At 34.3% G+C, this 17709-nt stretch overlaps 1 protein-coding gene across 1 annotated transcript in view; it reads right to left on the reverse strand.

Annotated features, from left to right (window-relative positions):
- Nucleotides 1-178: 178 nt before the first annotated feature.
- The window catches only part of LOC136844165 (uncharacterized), a 248847-nt gene continuing 231316 nt past the window's right edge, over nt 179-17709 (reverse strand). Inside the window, exons 12-17 of the mRNA XM_067113185.1 lie at nt 7481-7726; nt 6400-6630; nt 5384-5538; nt 2997-3113; nt 2524-2602; nt 179-1391 (exon numbers count right to left, since the gene is read on the reverse strand). Coding sequence (XP_066969286.1) covers nt 1341-1391; nt 2524-2602; nt 2997-3113; nt 5384-5538; nt 6400-6630; nt 7481-7726 — 879 coding nt within the window. The 3' untranslated portion in view covers nt 179-1340. The remainder of the gene's footprint in view (nt 1392-2523; nt 2603-2996; nt 3114-5383; nt 5539-6399; nt 6631-7480; nt 7727-17709) is intronic.

Raw genomic sequence — 17709 nt, forward strand, 5'->3', positions numbered from 1 at the left:
AGAACCCACGCAAAGCCATAGCGTTTATTATAATATAATGAAAATATCTAGAAGTGCCATGGAAGAATGAAAAATAATCGTCCAGCCAAGACATTTTAGCATAAGATGGATAAGTCTCAGTTGTCATTATCTTCACACTGGCTTTCTTTTATCGTAAAAGGAAAATAAAACAACGAAAGACTTCTCTAATCAACCATTTTTATTTTGAAAATAACGAGGGTAAAACTTTTATTACAAAAAACATATGCATCATCGTCATCACACCCTATCAGTCAACAACAGCATGTGATACAAAGCTTCTGTGTACAAGTTAGAGAGTGAGAATCTATTTACAATAGGTATATCTGTTTCTTCTCCACACACACAGAAACGGACGAAGGAATTATTGCACAACGATGACATTCGATGTATAGGTCAGAGATTAAACGAATTCATGAGGTGCTTAATTAATGACGTCACGTAGCTCTTAAAAACAAATGGAGATCAACTAAATGAGATTTATGGTATATGTACAATGCTGGTGATTAGCTCAAGAGAACTACAAAGTCCTCGGTGACCAATTTCAGTGTTGAAATTTGTTCGTTAGTGTTGTCAACTTCATAACGATCATATGTAGAAGTCTTAAATAAAACAAAGCGTGTAAAACAAATAAGGTAATGCTTGACACAGTAAGCATGCTAGTTTGAGTAATAAAATTATTTTGGCATAAAATAAAAAACAAAACTGGCATAGAAAGCTATGAGATATAAAACAAAAAATGATCACAGTATTTTGTTAAAGAACTGTCCCTTGACAGACTTGGATACCAGGTGACATTAGATGTCCTTCATAAACTGGATGATGTTTTAGGGCAAGCCCACTCAGCTCCCTACATGATTCTATGGGGTCTATATAAACTGACTACAGCAGTGACTATCTTACACTGCATATGTTTGTGACTGTCTGTTGAACTCTGCATATATTTTGGCTAGTCTAGTCTTAGAAGACTCAGCTCTATGACAATTTCTGTCTTCTGGACAAATCACTTGAAAGAGAACATTTCATGTGATAACAACATTCATGAAAATACGACGGCAACTGAGAATTAAATAAAATCCACAAGAAGAATTTAGGGGCCTGAGCACCTTGAGAAACTGACAACCGAACTGAAAATGGAATCACGAATTGAGTTGAAGTCACAGAATGAGTCGATACCTGACTGAAACGTGTACCACCTCCATCTAAAAATGACGAATCATTCAATTATGTAATAATTATTTACAGAAGATTATTCTTTTTATAAAAAAGGAACCTTCACTCTTCGAGATCTCCGGGAAATGGGGGTTAGGAGGTGGAGACCATCAAGTTATGTCTTCCTCCAGCTCTTCTCCTTTCTTTATTTTGTTGATTATCTGAAAGACAGGGAGGGATTTTGAGTTTGAGTAGAATAGGTTCAGTGATAACTGTCGGTTAGAGTAGGTGAGAAGGAAAGGATAATACTGCTGTTTGCATTCTGCACAGAATCTTTCTGCAGAAAATGCAAAAACGTTTTAAATTACATTTCCCTGATGTATTCAATGTCTCTCTTCTGAAACAGAGTTCCAGGAAAATAAAACAAACCGGAGTAAGTCTCTCTCTCTCTCTCTCACTCTCTGACAAATCAAGTTAAAGCAAAATAAAACATAAAACGAAGAGAATCAGCGCTATAAATAATTCTTCCATAAAAATGCTAATTTTACCTAAATCCTCTATCCTCTGTTCATGGGCAGGATGGAAACAGCATTTTATCTTATGTGGCTCAGGCAGTGCTCAGTTTGACTTGTAAACAGTAGCAAACGAATGATTTAATAATGTTAAAATAACAACAATATTAGATAACAGTATTAAGAAGGCATTAGGGAAACATTAAAAAATTTTGAATTACAACATATTTCAGATTAAGCAATTTTAATTAAAAAGTTTTAAAAATTAACTCTGACAGAAGTCTTAAGAAGAAGAGTTGGTTAAAAGGGTGAACTTAAAAGATTTCAAGAATTGTGCGAATGAAATTTCAAGTGAACGGCAATCTGGTTGTGTTTGACGAAGGGGAAAAAGACAGAGATGGAACTCTATAAAAAAAGCAAGCTTAATTAAAAGCAATGAAAAACTGGTTGAAAATTGATTTTGTAGACTTTCTACATATGATTAAGTTTCACCTTTTTACTTTTGTACGCCTCCCCAAATATACATACCATCACCAGGAAAAAATTTAAGAAATAAATACGTACATACATACATACACATATATGTATACATATACTTTTTATATGTATAAAATTGTTTATATATATTATATATATATATTTTATTTATATAATACATATATACAGTATATGTACATATACATAGATTATATAAAATCTCAAATATAATCCAATATTCATATGCACACATTGATAATACTGATAATAATATAACATATACCTAATGACTTTCATTGACTATTAATAATACTTTTAACTTTTCCTGATAAATATTTTGCAAAGTCTAAACGCTGGAACTTACAGTTTTCAATCGTATGATTTCCTTATTATCGGCGTTTTTGCTAACGTTGTTAGTAATCTGTTTTATTCTGGATGCATACCTGGAAATAAAAGAGAGAGAGAAGTGGGTTAGTCACTTCAGAACAGAATGGTAGAAATTGTTAAAAATTTGCAAAATGGTAAGGCTATATATAGCCTTGGGTGTTTTTTGTGGGTCAAACAGACTTTCCGTTCAAACTGAGAAAATTGTAGCCTAATGAGAAGCAATTGATCACTATGCATGGCAAATGGCCACATTTGCTCAACTGATAGGAATTCGGCCATATTGCAAGGGTGCCCAAAAATGGCAGTGAATATATATTGTTTCTTTCAAGAACAAGTAACAAGGAAAATGGTACAAGTGGTTTGTTAACATATGTAAATGCATACTTATTCATTCTCTTGGCTCTCAGACTTCATTATGATCAGTTGAGAGGGAGAGAGAGAGATACTTACATGAGAGACACCAGAGTCTCTTCTGCATTGTATGCAGAAGGAGAGGCATTCACAAAGACTAGCGTCTTGGCGTTTCCACCCAGGCTGTCTTGCAGAAGCATCGTCAGCTTGCTATTTCTGAAAATGTAACAGTTGAAGGGTGAGTTATGGAATAAAAGAACTTGTCAGAAATGTTTGTATATGAATGGGGTTTACTTTCAGAGGAATTTAATGTAAGCATTACTTCCTACTTCCATTCAATGATTTTTAATGTTATAAATCTTCAAAGTCATGGAAATTACCATCTTCAGGACAGCGTTCTTGCAAATGTGAGGATTTTTTTAAAATCAAATAAAACAAAATTTTTTCAAATGCAAGTAGAATTTGTGAAAGTTGGTTGCCAGTTCTTACGACAGAACTAACCATTGTTTTAATATCACATACTGGACATGGGATCACAACTTTGTGTGCAGATTTCGACTGTTCAAATACAGATTATTCTACGCTTCACATATATTCGAATATTTTATAAAATAATATTACAATTACTCTTAACTGAAATTATGGTACTTTGTATACGACAGAAATTTGTTCACGTACACATGATAAACACAATTCTTGCAAGGATGGTACCAAAACGCACAAAACTGTCATGGAAAAAGTTAATCATGCAATTGAATATATTTTACTTTTACCGTTTTTATTTATAATTGTCAATCTCTATTGTATCCTACCTTGAAGATACCGTTTTTATTTTTCCTCACAGAAAGTGATGATGGAAAACACACTTGATCAATTACTGATTGATAAAAAATAAAAACAAAAGTGAACCTTACGCTGTGGATACCACGAGGAATCTTTACTGAATGCGATTTCCTCAAAAGTCGTTGACAATCTGTTTTGACCTTAAATTTTTAAGCCATATACTCAATAAAATGCTTTATGTATTGCGGTTTTTATGGGTGTGACATGAAAATCTATTGATAACACACTCCATATTTCAGTTAGTTTCTCTGGACGCTTGATTCCACACTACAGTGCAACATGTAAATAAAACAAGTCCACAGATAGGTTGAATAGAAGTTGATGATCAATGCTCTATACTATTTTCCATCATTATACTTAGAATAGACAATTAAGGAGAAGGCCAAGTGCTGGGACCTATGAGATCATTCAGCGCTGAATGGAAAATTGAGAGTAAGAGATTTGAAAGGTGTAACGGGAGGAAAACGTTGCAGTTGCACTATGAGACAACTGTTGGAAGAGGGTGGAAAGTAAGATGGAAGAAAGACTATGAACTGAGGTACAGCAAAATGAATGAAAGGGGATGCAGCTAGGGGTCGAGGGGACGCTGCAAAGAACCTTAAGTAATGCCTACAGTGCACCGTGTGAGGTACACTGACAGATTATCCAGCATTGTCCAAAAGTTCATTCTCCACTTATGGTAGCTGACTTACTTACAACCTGTTTGTGATATTTAAAGAGATATAAGTAGCCGCTGTTATAAAGGCACTTTGTATTTATAACATTTTTACTTTAGTGTAGACGCAGCCTTAGTCTGCAGAATTCTGGTGCCTTTATCCGAGCAACAAGATTATTATTATTTCAGTAGATGAAGCCTATTCACATGGAACAAGCACACCAAAGGAGCCACTGACTTGAAATTCAAGCTTCCAAAGAATGTTGGTTTCAATCTCTCACTGCAGAAGTAACTGATCATGATACAGTGATTTTTCATCGTCCTGGGTGGAGACACGAACCTGCGACATCTGAGTGGCATGCCACGATACCAACCACTATAGTAGCAGACCATACATAACGTCTCTATGGTTGGTACTTGTTATCTCCAGCTTGTCATAATACCCTCATTTCGGATAGTGCTGGTAATGCCTTTAAAATCATCCAACATTTCGGAAGGTACTGTTTACCATTAGATTATCTGGCGACTATGACAGGACGAATCTTGGTATAAAGATGATTTATATGTGCTGGAAGCTTCTTGGGCAATAATTCACACTCATATGATGAAATATATGAATACGAATTTCTTCAGAAAAAAAAAAGCTTAGCAAAGCAAATCTCTTTGGCATCAGCAATGAAAAATTATCAATTTTCTTTCATAAAATGAAGTTATAAATTAAAAAAGACGTAAATAGATAATGAATAAAGTATTTAATGGCTGAATGACGTTTTCACGAATATTCCTAAAGGAACCAAGCTAAGAATGTAAAAAAAATATATTATTCTTATATTTAAGCTTCATAGCCACCTATTGATCAGGATCACAGATGTTCGTTATCGCTCACCTACACAGTATAAGCCTACGGGCAACATGTTAAGAATGTCAAAGTATATATAATATTCTCATACTCTTTAAGCGTCATACCACCTATTCTTTATAGTCTTACCTATACGGTATGAAAGACGATTCGGAGGAGAGGGCGGAAATGACGTCACCCAGGGCGGATAGCGATTTATTGATGGAATTCGCCTCCTTCAGCTGGTCCGCCGAAGCTCCGCTTTTGCTCACTCTCTCGCTGCCCGCCAGGTCAACTAGGGTCAGCTGAAAGGCCGAAGGGGTTGTGGTTATAATGACTGTTTTCATAAAAATAATCATATCATATCAAGTGAATTAAGGCATAAGATTTAGCTAAATGATACCAGTAATCGAGATAACTATAATGATTCTGGAATTATATAAATCAAAACGATGAATTCACAGGTGAAACTTGAGGTGCCGTTACAAAGGTAAGGTTTCGTTCAGGGCGTCTAAAGGGACTTTGTAAATGCCCTTTAGTAATGCATACGGTACACCAAGTGAGGTGCACCAAAGGCACCTACTGAAACATATTTCCCAGGATAACCATGGGGGTAACTCCTTTGAGGACGAGACAGCGACTACGCTATCAAAAATGCTAGTATTATTAATTTGGATATAATACAGCTAATTTGGATATACCTCCACAACAGTTAACATGAAACAAGAAAGCTACAGTATGTGCAGATCCTGGTGAAAGTGAAAATCCTTCCCTTGTACCTTTCACCTCACAAAAAGCTGACACTGGTGAAGGGAAAAAGTAAAGTTTCATTTTCCCCTCATGGAGAGAGTCGTGGCTTTTGTACACTTGAGAAAAATTCTGTCAACAACAGGTGACTTTTTAGGTAACTCGCTAAGTTATATATTGTGGTGGCCAAGAAAATCCATTTATATTGATTTGTAATGTAATGGACTGTGGAAAACAGAATGAAGTTCATTTTTCATTCACCTGTATATATATATATATATAGAGAGAGTATATATATATATATATATATATATATATATTATATAATATATATATATATATATAGTATATATATATATATACCTTACTTCAAATTTACTTCCAAAAAAAAAAAGAAAAGACAACAAACCACGAACTTATTTTCCCCTCAAGACAGACCCAGTCTGTTTGGATGTCACCGTCAGGCAGACGGAGATGAGGAGGTGGGACCTGGAACTCTCGACGTTCATCTTGGTCGAGGCCGTGTGGCGGTTGGTCAGACCCTCCTGGAACGCCTGGCTGAGTTCGCTGGCCGAGGCCACGCTGCGAGTTGTTGCCCCTGGGACGTGGATGACTCCTTTTTTGTCCCGTTTGATCTCCAGACGGTCGTTCTGGAAAGAAAAATAAAGGTTTTGGTGGGTTTTTGTTAGGTTTTGGACCTTTTCTCGGTCGTTCTGTTAAGAAAAATAAAGGTTTGGTGGGTTTTTGTTGGGCTTTGGACCTTTTCTCGGTCGTTCTGGAAAGAAAAATAAAGGTTTTGGTGGGTTTTTGTTAGGTTTTGGATCTTTTCTCGGTCGTTCTGGCAAGAAAAATAAAGGTTTTGGTGGGTTTTTGTTAGGTTTTGGACGTTTTCAAAGTGTAAATAAGGCCGCGAGTTATTTTTGTTTGTTTGTTTGTTGAGCGTTTGTACCTTTTCGGTCATTCTGGAAGAAAAATAGAGGTTTTGATGTGTTTTTGTTAGGTTTTTGAACTATTTTAAAATGTAGGTAAGAACACAAATTGTCTTTTCTGTTAAGTGTCTGTACCTTTTACAACTGTAGATAATAACACGAGTTATTGTTTTTCTGTTAAGTCTTTGTACCTTTTCATTGTGTAGCTAACGTCAGAAGTTGTTTCTAATTTAGTGTTTGTACCTTTTCAAAGAGTGGTTAACGCCACAAGTTTTTTTTTGTCAAGTCCTTGTACCCTTTCATAGTGTAAACGTTGAAAAAGTTGGCCTCAGTTTATTTACCAGAGGAATGTAGAAATCTTTTGGCAAGATTCTGCAAATATCCATAATAAACTTTAAACATTATTATTATTATTATTATTATTATTATTATTATTTATCCAGAAGATTAACTTCTACTCATATTGAACAAGCCTACAGGGGCCACTGACTTGAAAATAACTAAGCTTATTTACGTCTCTCCAAACTCAACATGGAACAACAGCTAGAAATAAAACGCTTCCATTCCTTACCTCCCCGCCTATAGGCTTCAACAGATCTACCAGCTTATCGTTGTACAGTTCCAGCATGTAAGTAGCAACCTGGACGTCGTTCCTCGACCTGTTCTCATCGATCAGCTGGAAGAGGCGTTGGAACGCCCTGGGTGCAATGCCTGGGTTCGAATCCGTGCCCAGCATTGTGTAAGTCTTCCCCGACCCCGTCTGTCCATAGGCCATGATGGTGACATTGAAGCCGTCCAGGGCAGACTGGACTAAGGCCTGGAAGAGATACTAGGTTGATAAAACCTGATATTGCTGGAAAGTCAGTTCTAGTCAAAGAGACTGGAAAGTTAGTTCTTATTAAATAACCTGGAAAAACTGTTAAGTTATTTATTAAACTGGAAAACTGAAAAGTTGGTTCTTATTAAATAAACTGGAAAGTTAGTTCTTATTAAACACACTGGAAAATCTGAAAAGTTAGTTCTTATTAAATACACTGGAAAAGCTGAAAAGTTAGTTCTTATTAAATACACTGGAAAATTAGGTCTTTATTAAATAAACTGGAAAACTGAAAAGTTAGTTCTTATTAAATAAACTGGAAAACTGGAAAGTTAGCTCTTATTAAATAAACTGGAAAGACTAGAACGGCAGTTCTTATTAAATAAACTGGAAAGACTGGAAAGTTAGTCCTTAATAAATAAACTGGAAAGTAAGCTCTTATTAAATAAACTGGAAAGACTGGAAAGTTAGTTTTTGTTAAAGAAACTGGAAGCTAGTTCTTATTGAAGAAACACATGAAATGGTATACTGGACAGGCAACAAATCTCCAGGAAGTTTGATTTTTACATAATATTAATTTCACTACTTATGAAACCGTTATACAAAATGGCAATTACTGAACAGGTAATCTAGATCTGCAAATGAAAATGTCACTCGATTCTGCAACAGTAATTTCTAAAAAGATTTTTTCGCAATGAACCCCAGAGATTGGCTGTTTCTAAATACATTCTTTCATTATACCAGTAAATACATCCCTTCATTATTCTAGTAAATACTTACCTTCATTACACAAGTACGTCCCTTCGTTATGCTAGTAAACACATCCATTATACTAATAAATACTTCCCTTCATTATGCTAGTAATAAATAATAAAAGGTCCCTTCATTATACTAGTAAATACATCCCTTCATTATGATAGTAATGGTAGGATGTCCATAGAGGTGAGGAAAAACAGGGAACACTCAGAGGGGGATGGAGGAGAGAGGTAAGAGAACGGGAAAATAACTGGTAATTAGAAAGAGAATAAGAAAATTATCTCATAATAACAACTCGAGTAATACGGATTTCAGTTCTGTATTAATACGAAGCATCAAAGTATATAAAAATGAAAATGATTTCTACACCGACAAATAAAAGCAAAATAAGACAATAACATTTTATTAACCTCCCTCGACTCACCAACGAGATTACCCAACCTAAACTTTAAAAAATAAAAATAAAAACACATACCATTAACTCAAAATAAAAACCGGGATAATCGAAAATTAACCACAGGAAAAAAGACAACCTATCTCGTCGCGTATTGTTTATCGGACCATTAAGAGGACGTCAGTCTCCTAAGAAGGACAAAGAGGAAGAAGGAGGAGGAGGAGAGGAGTCCTTGACTGAGGCGGAGGACACTGAGTAGCAGCGTTGCCTTCAACGAGAAGAATGCGACGGTCAGTGTCAAGACCGCTACGTATTTTAGTAGCGAGAACAGGAGTAATATTTGTCGTTTTCTTCATGCAACGGAGAGAGAGGAATGAATGAATATATATATATATATATATATATATATATATATATATATATATATATATATATATATATATATATATATATATATATATTATAATTCCGATTTCTCCATAAGTTACTAAAAATCTCTTATTTGATTTTTTTGTGATATTATTTGAGGTAAAAGTTTGTAATGGTATGTATGTATAGAAAATATAATAAATATACACACATATATATATATATATATATATATATATATATATTATATATTATATATATATTATATTATATATATATAATTATATATATACATTATATATTATATATATATATATATATATATATATATATATATATATATATATATATATATATATATATATATATATATATATAATATAGTTCTACACACTTTACCTGAACTGAGAATCTCCCAAATCCTGAATCACTTTAATAAGAAATATACATTCATGGTTCACCCGTTACCCTGCGACCGGTTTGTGCTTAAATATATAAGCAATATACGGCTATCACTTTATATATTTGGCTTATGTCCTTGCAAATATAAGAAGCGAATATAACTGAACGACTGTTCCGCGAGGCTAAAAGTACAAAAATAAAAATATAATTTTTAAAAATATCTCGGAAGACCATTAAGAAGTATGGTTGCCTACAAAATACAACGCTTCGTAGTTATTCATAAGAGCGTTAAATAAAACCGTTGCATATTTTGCAAAGCTAACGTACAGCTTAGCTCGGAAATATTTCAGAGTTAGTGAGCAGGCGCATTGTCAAATAACTTCGTCAAGGCTACCACCGTAGCGAGTACTCTGAGCAATGGTGTTTTTATCTTCGTTATTTATTTATCTCGGCCTTACGCTGAAGCAGTCACCAAAACCCAGTTATTAAGGTACTTGGAAGGATAAACGCCCAGTCATAAAAATAAATAATTAGAAGGAAGCCGGTGAATTTGTCTGAGCGATACGCTGTGGTTTGAAGTCTGATACAACTCAGGTAGAATAGTTATATATATATATATATATATATATATATATATATATATATATATATTATATATATATATATTTATATAATATATATATATACATATATTCAATTTCTGTTTATAGAATGAGGGATTTTGTAAGATTTAACCTTTCCTGCAATTACCAGAAGAGCCACTTAATCGATTGCTATGCTTTTACAACTAGCTAAAAACTTTTCCATTTTAATACAGCCATTATGTTTTCCATAACTCTTGTTATTCATTTCTCTTACTTTCTATTTTTCTTGTTTCCTTCGGCTCTGGGCTAGTTAGGGATACTAGAAAGCCTGTCCTGTGGCCTTAAACACTTGAAAAAATTAAGTTCTTGTAGCATTTACTAGTATCATAGGTGTAAATGAAGACTTTTATTTTTCAAGACTTTAGGGGCACAACAGTCTCTAATGCAGGTTCTACGAAGTCTAACTGTGCATTACTTATAAAAACACCTGAAAAAAATCAGTTTCTCATATAATCAACATTATCTTTGGTGTAAATGACGACCCTTTTTGACAAGACTTCAGTGGCAAATTAGTGTCTTTAAAGCTGGTTCTCTGAAATCTAACTCTACAGTGCGCTACCATGACACCTGTACTTATAAAAAAACACAAAAGGGAAGTCATGAAAAGACTGATTGCACTCTGCATTCAACCATATATCTAGACAAAATGAAGACCTGTTTTGCAAAGATTTTAAGGGCAAATTAGTCTCTGTAAAGCAGGTTTTACGAAATTTAACTCTTCATTGCTTACAAAGACACGTGAACTTATAAACAACACAAAACAAGTAAAACAAACGCTCGGAAGTTTCTTTTATGCAATCGAGTTTTTCAGAACAGCCGCTAGCGTAGGATCAAGGCCACCGAAATAGATCTATCCCTTTCTGGTGGTCTCGGTATATGCTGTGCGAGCCGCGGCCCATGAAATCTGGAACCACGGGCCAACTGGGTGGCCTAACTTATGTCGCTGCCAGAAGCACACTCCATGGCTAACTTAACCTTAATAAATGATTAATACCGAGGCTGAGGATGCACCTGGCAGCGTTTGATCATTGGAGGGTGGATGATCAACATACCAATTTGCAGCCCTCTAGCCTCACCAGTTTTTAAGATCTGAGGGCGGACAGGAAAAAGTGCGGACGGACAGTCAAAGTCGGCACAATAGTTTACTTTTACTGAAAACTAAAAATTAGTTATTTTTCTTGGGAAATCAAGAAATTTGTGGCCAAACCTCTGCCATTTATTCCCAGTTTGATTTAAAAAATCTGTATTATTTTTAGATACAGGATACCACTAAAACCCGTTCTCCGCATAGCCAACCATGCCTTATGTCACCCACCAACCAGAAACCAATTCGTTTTCATCACAGGCGCACGACTTCGCCAAGGAAACACCTTTGAACCGTCATGTATTGGAAATTAAATCCCTGGGGTACGGTGGGTGGGGGTGAAATATTAACTTCTAGTGATTTGTAGGAACTCGCTTCGTTGGTTGCTTACGAAGTGTTACATCAATCTGTCAATCACGTTAGGTGCAGTAATTTCACGGAAAGGAAAAGTTTCAACCAGGAAGAGGCGTATATCAGTCAATTTTCTTTTTATTTTTTTGGGGGATGTCTGTTTTTATATTTGCGATCCGCTTGCTAAAATATAAAGAGGAAATGTTGAAATACCCGTAATTTGGACTGACTTTTACAGAGTTTCTAAAATAAATGCAAATTAAAATGAACTTTGCTACAGAATAACTCCTTGAGATTAAATTTGCCTTGTTTTATATAGCTATGGACAAATTACAATTCTAAACAGCAAACTAAGATTTCCTATTGAAAATAAATTTTACTCTTTAAGTACCCTGGAAAGGTGGTGTTCACCATCTTCATCCCGGCAATCAAAAGAGAAAACGACATTTTAACAGTAAATACCTCACAGTCAAGGGGACAAACCAATCACCGCATAACTCCTTTCCCTGAGTGCCCTGGAAAGGTGATGTCTACCATCCTCATCCTGGCACCCAAGAGAAAAATTATATTTTAAAAATAAACGCTTTACTGTAAAAGGCCTTCTGATCACCTTTCAGAAGTGTCCATCAGTCACAGGAATAAGCTAATCCATATCTTCAACGACAAAGAACTGTTTCCTCCCTTCCATATAACCATACATCTACCGGAAAACCTATCTGGCAATATCTAGCCTTTTCTGGTTACAACCAGCCAGTCTGCCTATACTTCTCCTAATAACAGGTAAAAAGTCCTACGGTAAAAGTCCCTACATAGCAGAGGAATCACTCTTGGGGTGCTGTCCAGCCAACTAAAATAAGATAATTGATGGAATGCTAAAATGTAAAAACAATAAGTACATCTGACTCAGAAAAAAAAAACGATAATAACAGGGTAAAAATGTTCCCAAATGGTAAAGGAATCACTCTTGGGGTGCTCTCCAGCCAACTAAAATAAGGTAAGTGATAGAATGCTAAAATGTAAACGTGAAAAATACACCTGACTTTAAGGAAAAAAAAGGGGCAAAAAGGAATGGACTGCTATAGAAAATGCCATGTGAGATGGAATAAGGATATTTCTCCTAACAACAGGGTGGAAATGTACCTACACGGTAGAGGAATCACTCTTGGGGCGCTCTCCAGCCAACTAAAATAAGAAAAGTGATAGAATGCTAAATTGTAAACAAAAAATTTACCTGACTTTAGGAAATAAAAACGCAAGGCAAAAAAAAGGAATGGACTGTGATAGGAAATGCCATGCGAGAGAGGATAAGTCAGGAGTAATATATCCACCCACTCAGTTCGAAGGAACCTTGGGTTTGCTACCTAGCGAGGCAAAGCATCACACGCTGGAACGACGAAATTAGTTCGGGAAATGTCCTGGAGGGTGTGGCGAGGAAAATGGACCAGTTCGTCGTTATATGAACGTGCGCGCCTCTTGCCATTTTTTATTGTGATCAGAATGATAAAAATGGGATGGTCTGATATTTCAAAAGCTGGCTCCCCTGTCAGCCTCGGAAAGGAAACTGCTATAATACATCATATATATATATATATATATATATATATATATATATATATATATATATATATATATATATATATATATATATATATATATATATATATATATATATATATGTGTGTGTGTGTGTGTGTATGTTTGTGTTTACACTATAAATATGTATATATATAAATATATATATATATATATATATATATATATATATATATGTGTATATATATATGTATATATATGTATATTATATATGTATATATATATATATATATATATATATACATATAGGTGTAAACACAAACATACACACACACGGGTGAGTTGATGGGATGATGGTATTCACTTATACCTCAGGCCGACTGGTTAGTGTGTCACTGTAGTCCTGATTCCTCGTCCGTCGCTGGTCTGACCCCACGGGACGGTGGACTTATTATCAACTAAAAATTCTCTTGGTGCAACATATATGAAAATATATATTACTCGAGGTAGAGTGAATTGGATATTAAAGGACGTTTGTAGCTTGGATTGTATATGAATCATGGTGATGTGATAATAGTTTATAGATATATATATATATATATATATATATATATATATATATATATATATATATATATATATATATATATATATATATATATATATATATATATATATATATATATATATATATATATATATGATGTATATAGCAATTCTCCTGGCTGAGGCTGACAAGAACCCAGCTTTGAAATATCAGACCATCCATTTTATCATTCTGATCACAATAAAAACTGACATAGGCCTACACTAAAGGACAAAAGACTATGGAAACATTTGGCATTATATTAAAAAAAAAAATTGGAAAAAGTCGATCTGAAACCCCAAACCGAAGACAAGATCTGGGATTTCGACCCTCTAGTCATTTTCCTTAAGATCGGTATTAGCTTACGTTAACAGACAGAAAAATGACGCGATACATCGTCCAAAAATAATCTCCTACACAAGGGCATACATACAGGTCGAATACAACCTGTATTTAAGCTTTTTGCTGTGGACAGCAATTCGTACGAAGACGGTTGTATATCATACGCTTCAATCGTGAAGCAACTCTGACATTTAGAGTTCTTTAAAGTTTCCTTTTAAAAATGATTTATCTGCAGACTCTGAAGTTATTCTACAAACGAGACTTTTTTTACTATGTGTTTTTTTATAATTTCTTCATTTACAAGCCGTAATTAAGCCGTCAAAGATGATGATAATAATAATAATAATAATAATAATAATAATAATAATAATAATAATAATAATAATAATAATAATGGGTTACTTACCCCGGGAATTTCGGAACGTAGAACTATACCACGGAACAATGAAAGGACTCACACATCGAGCCCCCTCATCTCTCTCTCTCTCTCTCTCTGTCACGCCAAAAAAACATTACCGGAACTTTCTCTAGGGTACCCACTGGTATCGGCAAAGCTTTACTGAGTTAAAATTTAATTTTCTTTTCTCTCTCTCTCTCTCTCTCTAAGAAAATCATCTTAACTTTCTCCTGCATTACCTCACTGGTATCTGCAAAGCTCTCCCGAGTTAAAATCTCTCTCTCTCTCTCTCTCTCTCTCTCAAGAAAATATCTAAATTTTCCCTAAGAGGCCTCTTTGGTATCTGCAAAGTTCTCCCGAGTTAAAATCTCTCTCTCTCTCTCTCTCCCCACCTCAAGTTAGCATCGTCATGTCAAAACATGGCTGACCTTGACGTTCTAGTTCACTAACCTGTGATTAATTTGAGAGAATCTGAATAACGGAATTTTTTCTTTCGAATTCCGCTCTCTTTATCGTCAAATGACAGGGAAGAGACTGTTACATATTCAGTAATATCTTATTAAGTAATATCTTATATTAAGTAATATCTTATTAAGTAATGTCTTCTATGGAGTATTATCTTATCAAGTAATATCTTCCATGAAGTAATATCATATTAAGTAAAATATCTTCTATGAAGTAATATCTTATTAAATAATATCTTAAATTAAGTAATATCTTATATTAAATAAAAATATCTTATATTAAAAAATATCTTATATTAGTAATATCTTATATTAGTAATATCTTAATCATTTTGGTAGCAGTTGGTAAAAAATGGAGGTTTCTGTAATACCAAGATTTCATTGTGTCATTTTTGCAATTTCTTCGGTAAGTTTGAAAAGATGAAGAATATTCTTCTTGCGATATTAATTCTATCAAAAAATAATTATATAATTCATCTTCAGTTTTACAGCTGACATTCTAACTGAATTCTTGAAAATTTCAGTCATTACCAAAATCATCTATGAATTGCTTAGTTTTAGAATTTTGGCCATGGTACTTAAGTTTCTTGTTGAATGGAAATTCACGTTATGTATATTAAACAAGGAGAAATGTGCTGAAAAAAGCGAAATAACAATGACAATAATAATAATAATAACACTAAAGTGTTGCATTACATGAAGCTAAGATCCATGTAGTTACAAATCAGAAAAAATTTTGAAGTACTGCAGAATAAATGGCGTTTTATTTTTCAAGTCAGTTCCTTGTTACCAAAGACCATCTAACGTGAAGCACGCCCTGATAAAAGGTAATACTGAATAACACAAATAAATTAAAAGGTTTTAGTACATTCAGTTCCCAACGATAACAATTATTGCTAGATTGTATTTATAAGCCTTTGCCTGTTTCATTCGACTGTCACTAAACCAAATTCAGTCACTCATCCCCAGCTGTCTACGGTCTTTCTGAAGTGAATATTGCAGTCAAATACCTATTTAGAGATAAATTTCTTTAAGCACTTACATCCTATATTGGCTTCTTGCTCAAGTCACCAAAGTGCATGCAGAGAATTATTCATTCCTGCTCTATGCATGACGTCTCCTGAATTTCGGGTGTATTGTTTTATCATGTGTTCCATCATATTTATTCATATATATATCACCCTTACTTGTCTCTCTCTATGCAGCTGACTTCCCTCTGGAAGCCCCTTGGATTTATAGTCTGTTGATGCCCAAAAGGGTTGTCAGCTGAATATTTAAAGAAAAAAAAAGAAACGCCAAAGACTTCAAGTACCTATCCTAAATATTTCTCCTTTCATTCCATTTTCTGAAAAAAAAAAAAAACTTTGGGGGAATTTTAGCGGTTCGAGTAACCGACCTTGGGGAATAACCCTTCTCTCTCTGCAGGCTGATCTACCCTTTGGGAACCCTTTCGAGTTTATGGTCTGGTAACTCTGTCCATAAAGTATCCTAGCTGAAGAATTACAGAAGGAAAGAGTTCAAGTACCCAACCAATACGTTTCCCCTTCGTTCCATTTTCCGAGAAGACTTCGGCGCGAATCTTTAGCGGTTCGAGTAACCGACCTTGAGGAATAACTCAGCATCTTCAAGATAGCCGTTACGCACGCAGTGAGATCATTTAACCAGAGATCCCCCTGACTCATATTCCAGGAAGAAAATGATCCCGAGATTTACCGTATCTTATATAATCGACTAGCGTATGTAAAAATTAATCTAGAGAAATGTTGGCGTTATTGAACGCATTTCTGTCGTAATGTATAGAAGAGCACGGAAAATACAAACAGAAAATGCTACTAAACGCGTAAACGAACATTACGTAAAACAAGGGTGATTTTATAATTCAAGATATTAGAAGAATGAGTTAAATAAAAAAGAGATGAACAGTATATGAAAATGAACTCCTACGAACTTGTGAATAAATGAATATTCACTTTATGGAACGTGTACATACATGTACGGCATACAAGGTATATGGACTAACCGCTTAAAATTACATACATACACACGCGCATATATATATATATATATATATATATATGCATATATACATGTATATATATGTGTGTACACACACACACACACATATATATATATATATATAGTTATGGTATTTATAATGTCTGTTCGTATGTATGTTGCGTAAATATATATACGTATGCATTTAGATACGAACTCAAGTACATTCCTTCAATGAAAAACTAACATTACTCAGTCATTATCAAATATCAGTTACATTAAACCCAACAAACTTAGACACAGGATACCAAATAATCACACACACACACACACACACTTTCACGGTCATTAACCGATAAACAGTAATTCAAGACACGGCGTACACAGTTGTTGCAAATGAGAAGGATTAAGACATATACCTGTTAATGCTGCATTTCAAGATTCGTAAAATAATAAATGTCAAACCGATTAAGTAAACATTTTTCTTAAACGACTGTGTGTTTTCGTTTAGACTTGATCAATAACTTATATAAATTACATAAGGACACTTTTTATCAGGCAAAATTGACACGGTGCGTAGTTATTTGCTGTACGAATTATTTGAATATAAGATGAGATCACTACAAAATATGTATAAGTACTGCAACATTTCTAATATGAATGCAA

This window comes from Macrobrachium rosenbergii, chromosome 2 (genome assembly GCF_040412425.1).
Source record: "Macrobrachium rosenbergii isolate ZJJX-2024 chromosome 2, ASM4041242v1, whole genome shotgun sequence".
NCBI lineage: Eukaryota > Metazoa > Arthropoda > Malacostraca > Decapoda > Palaemonidae > Macrobrachium > Macrobrachium rosenbergii.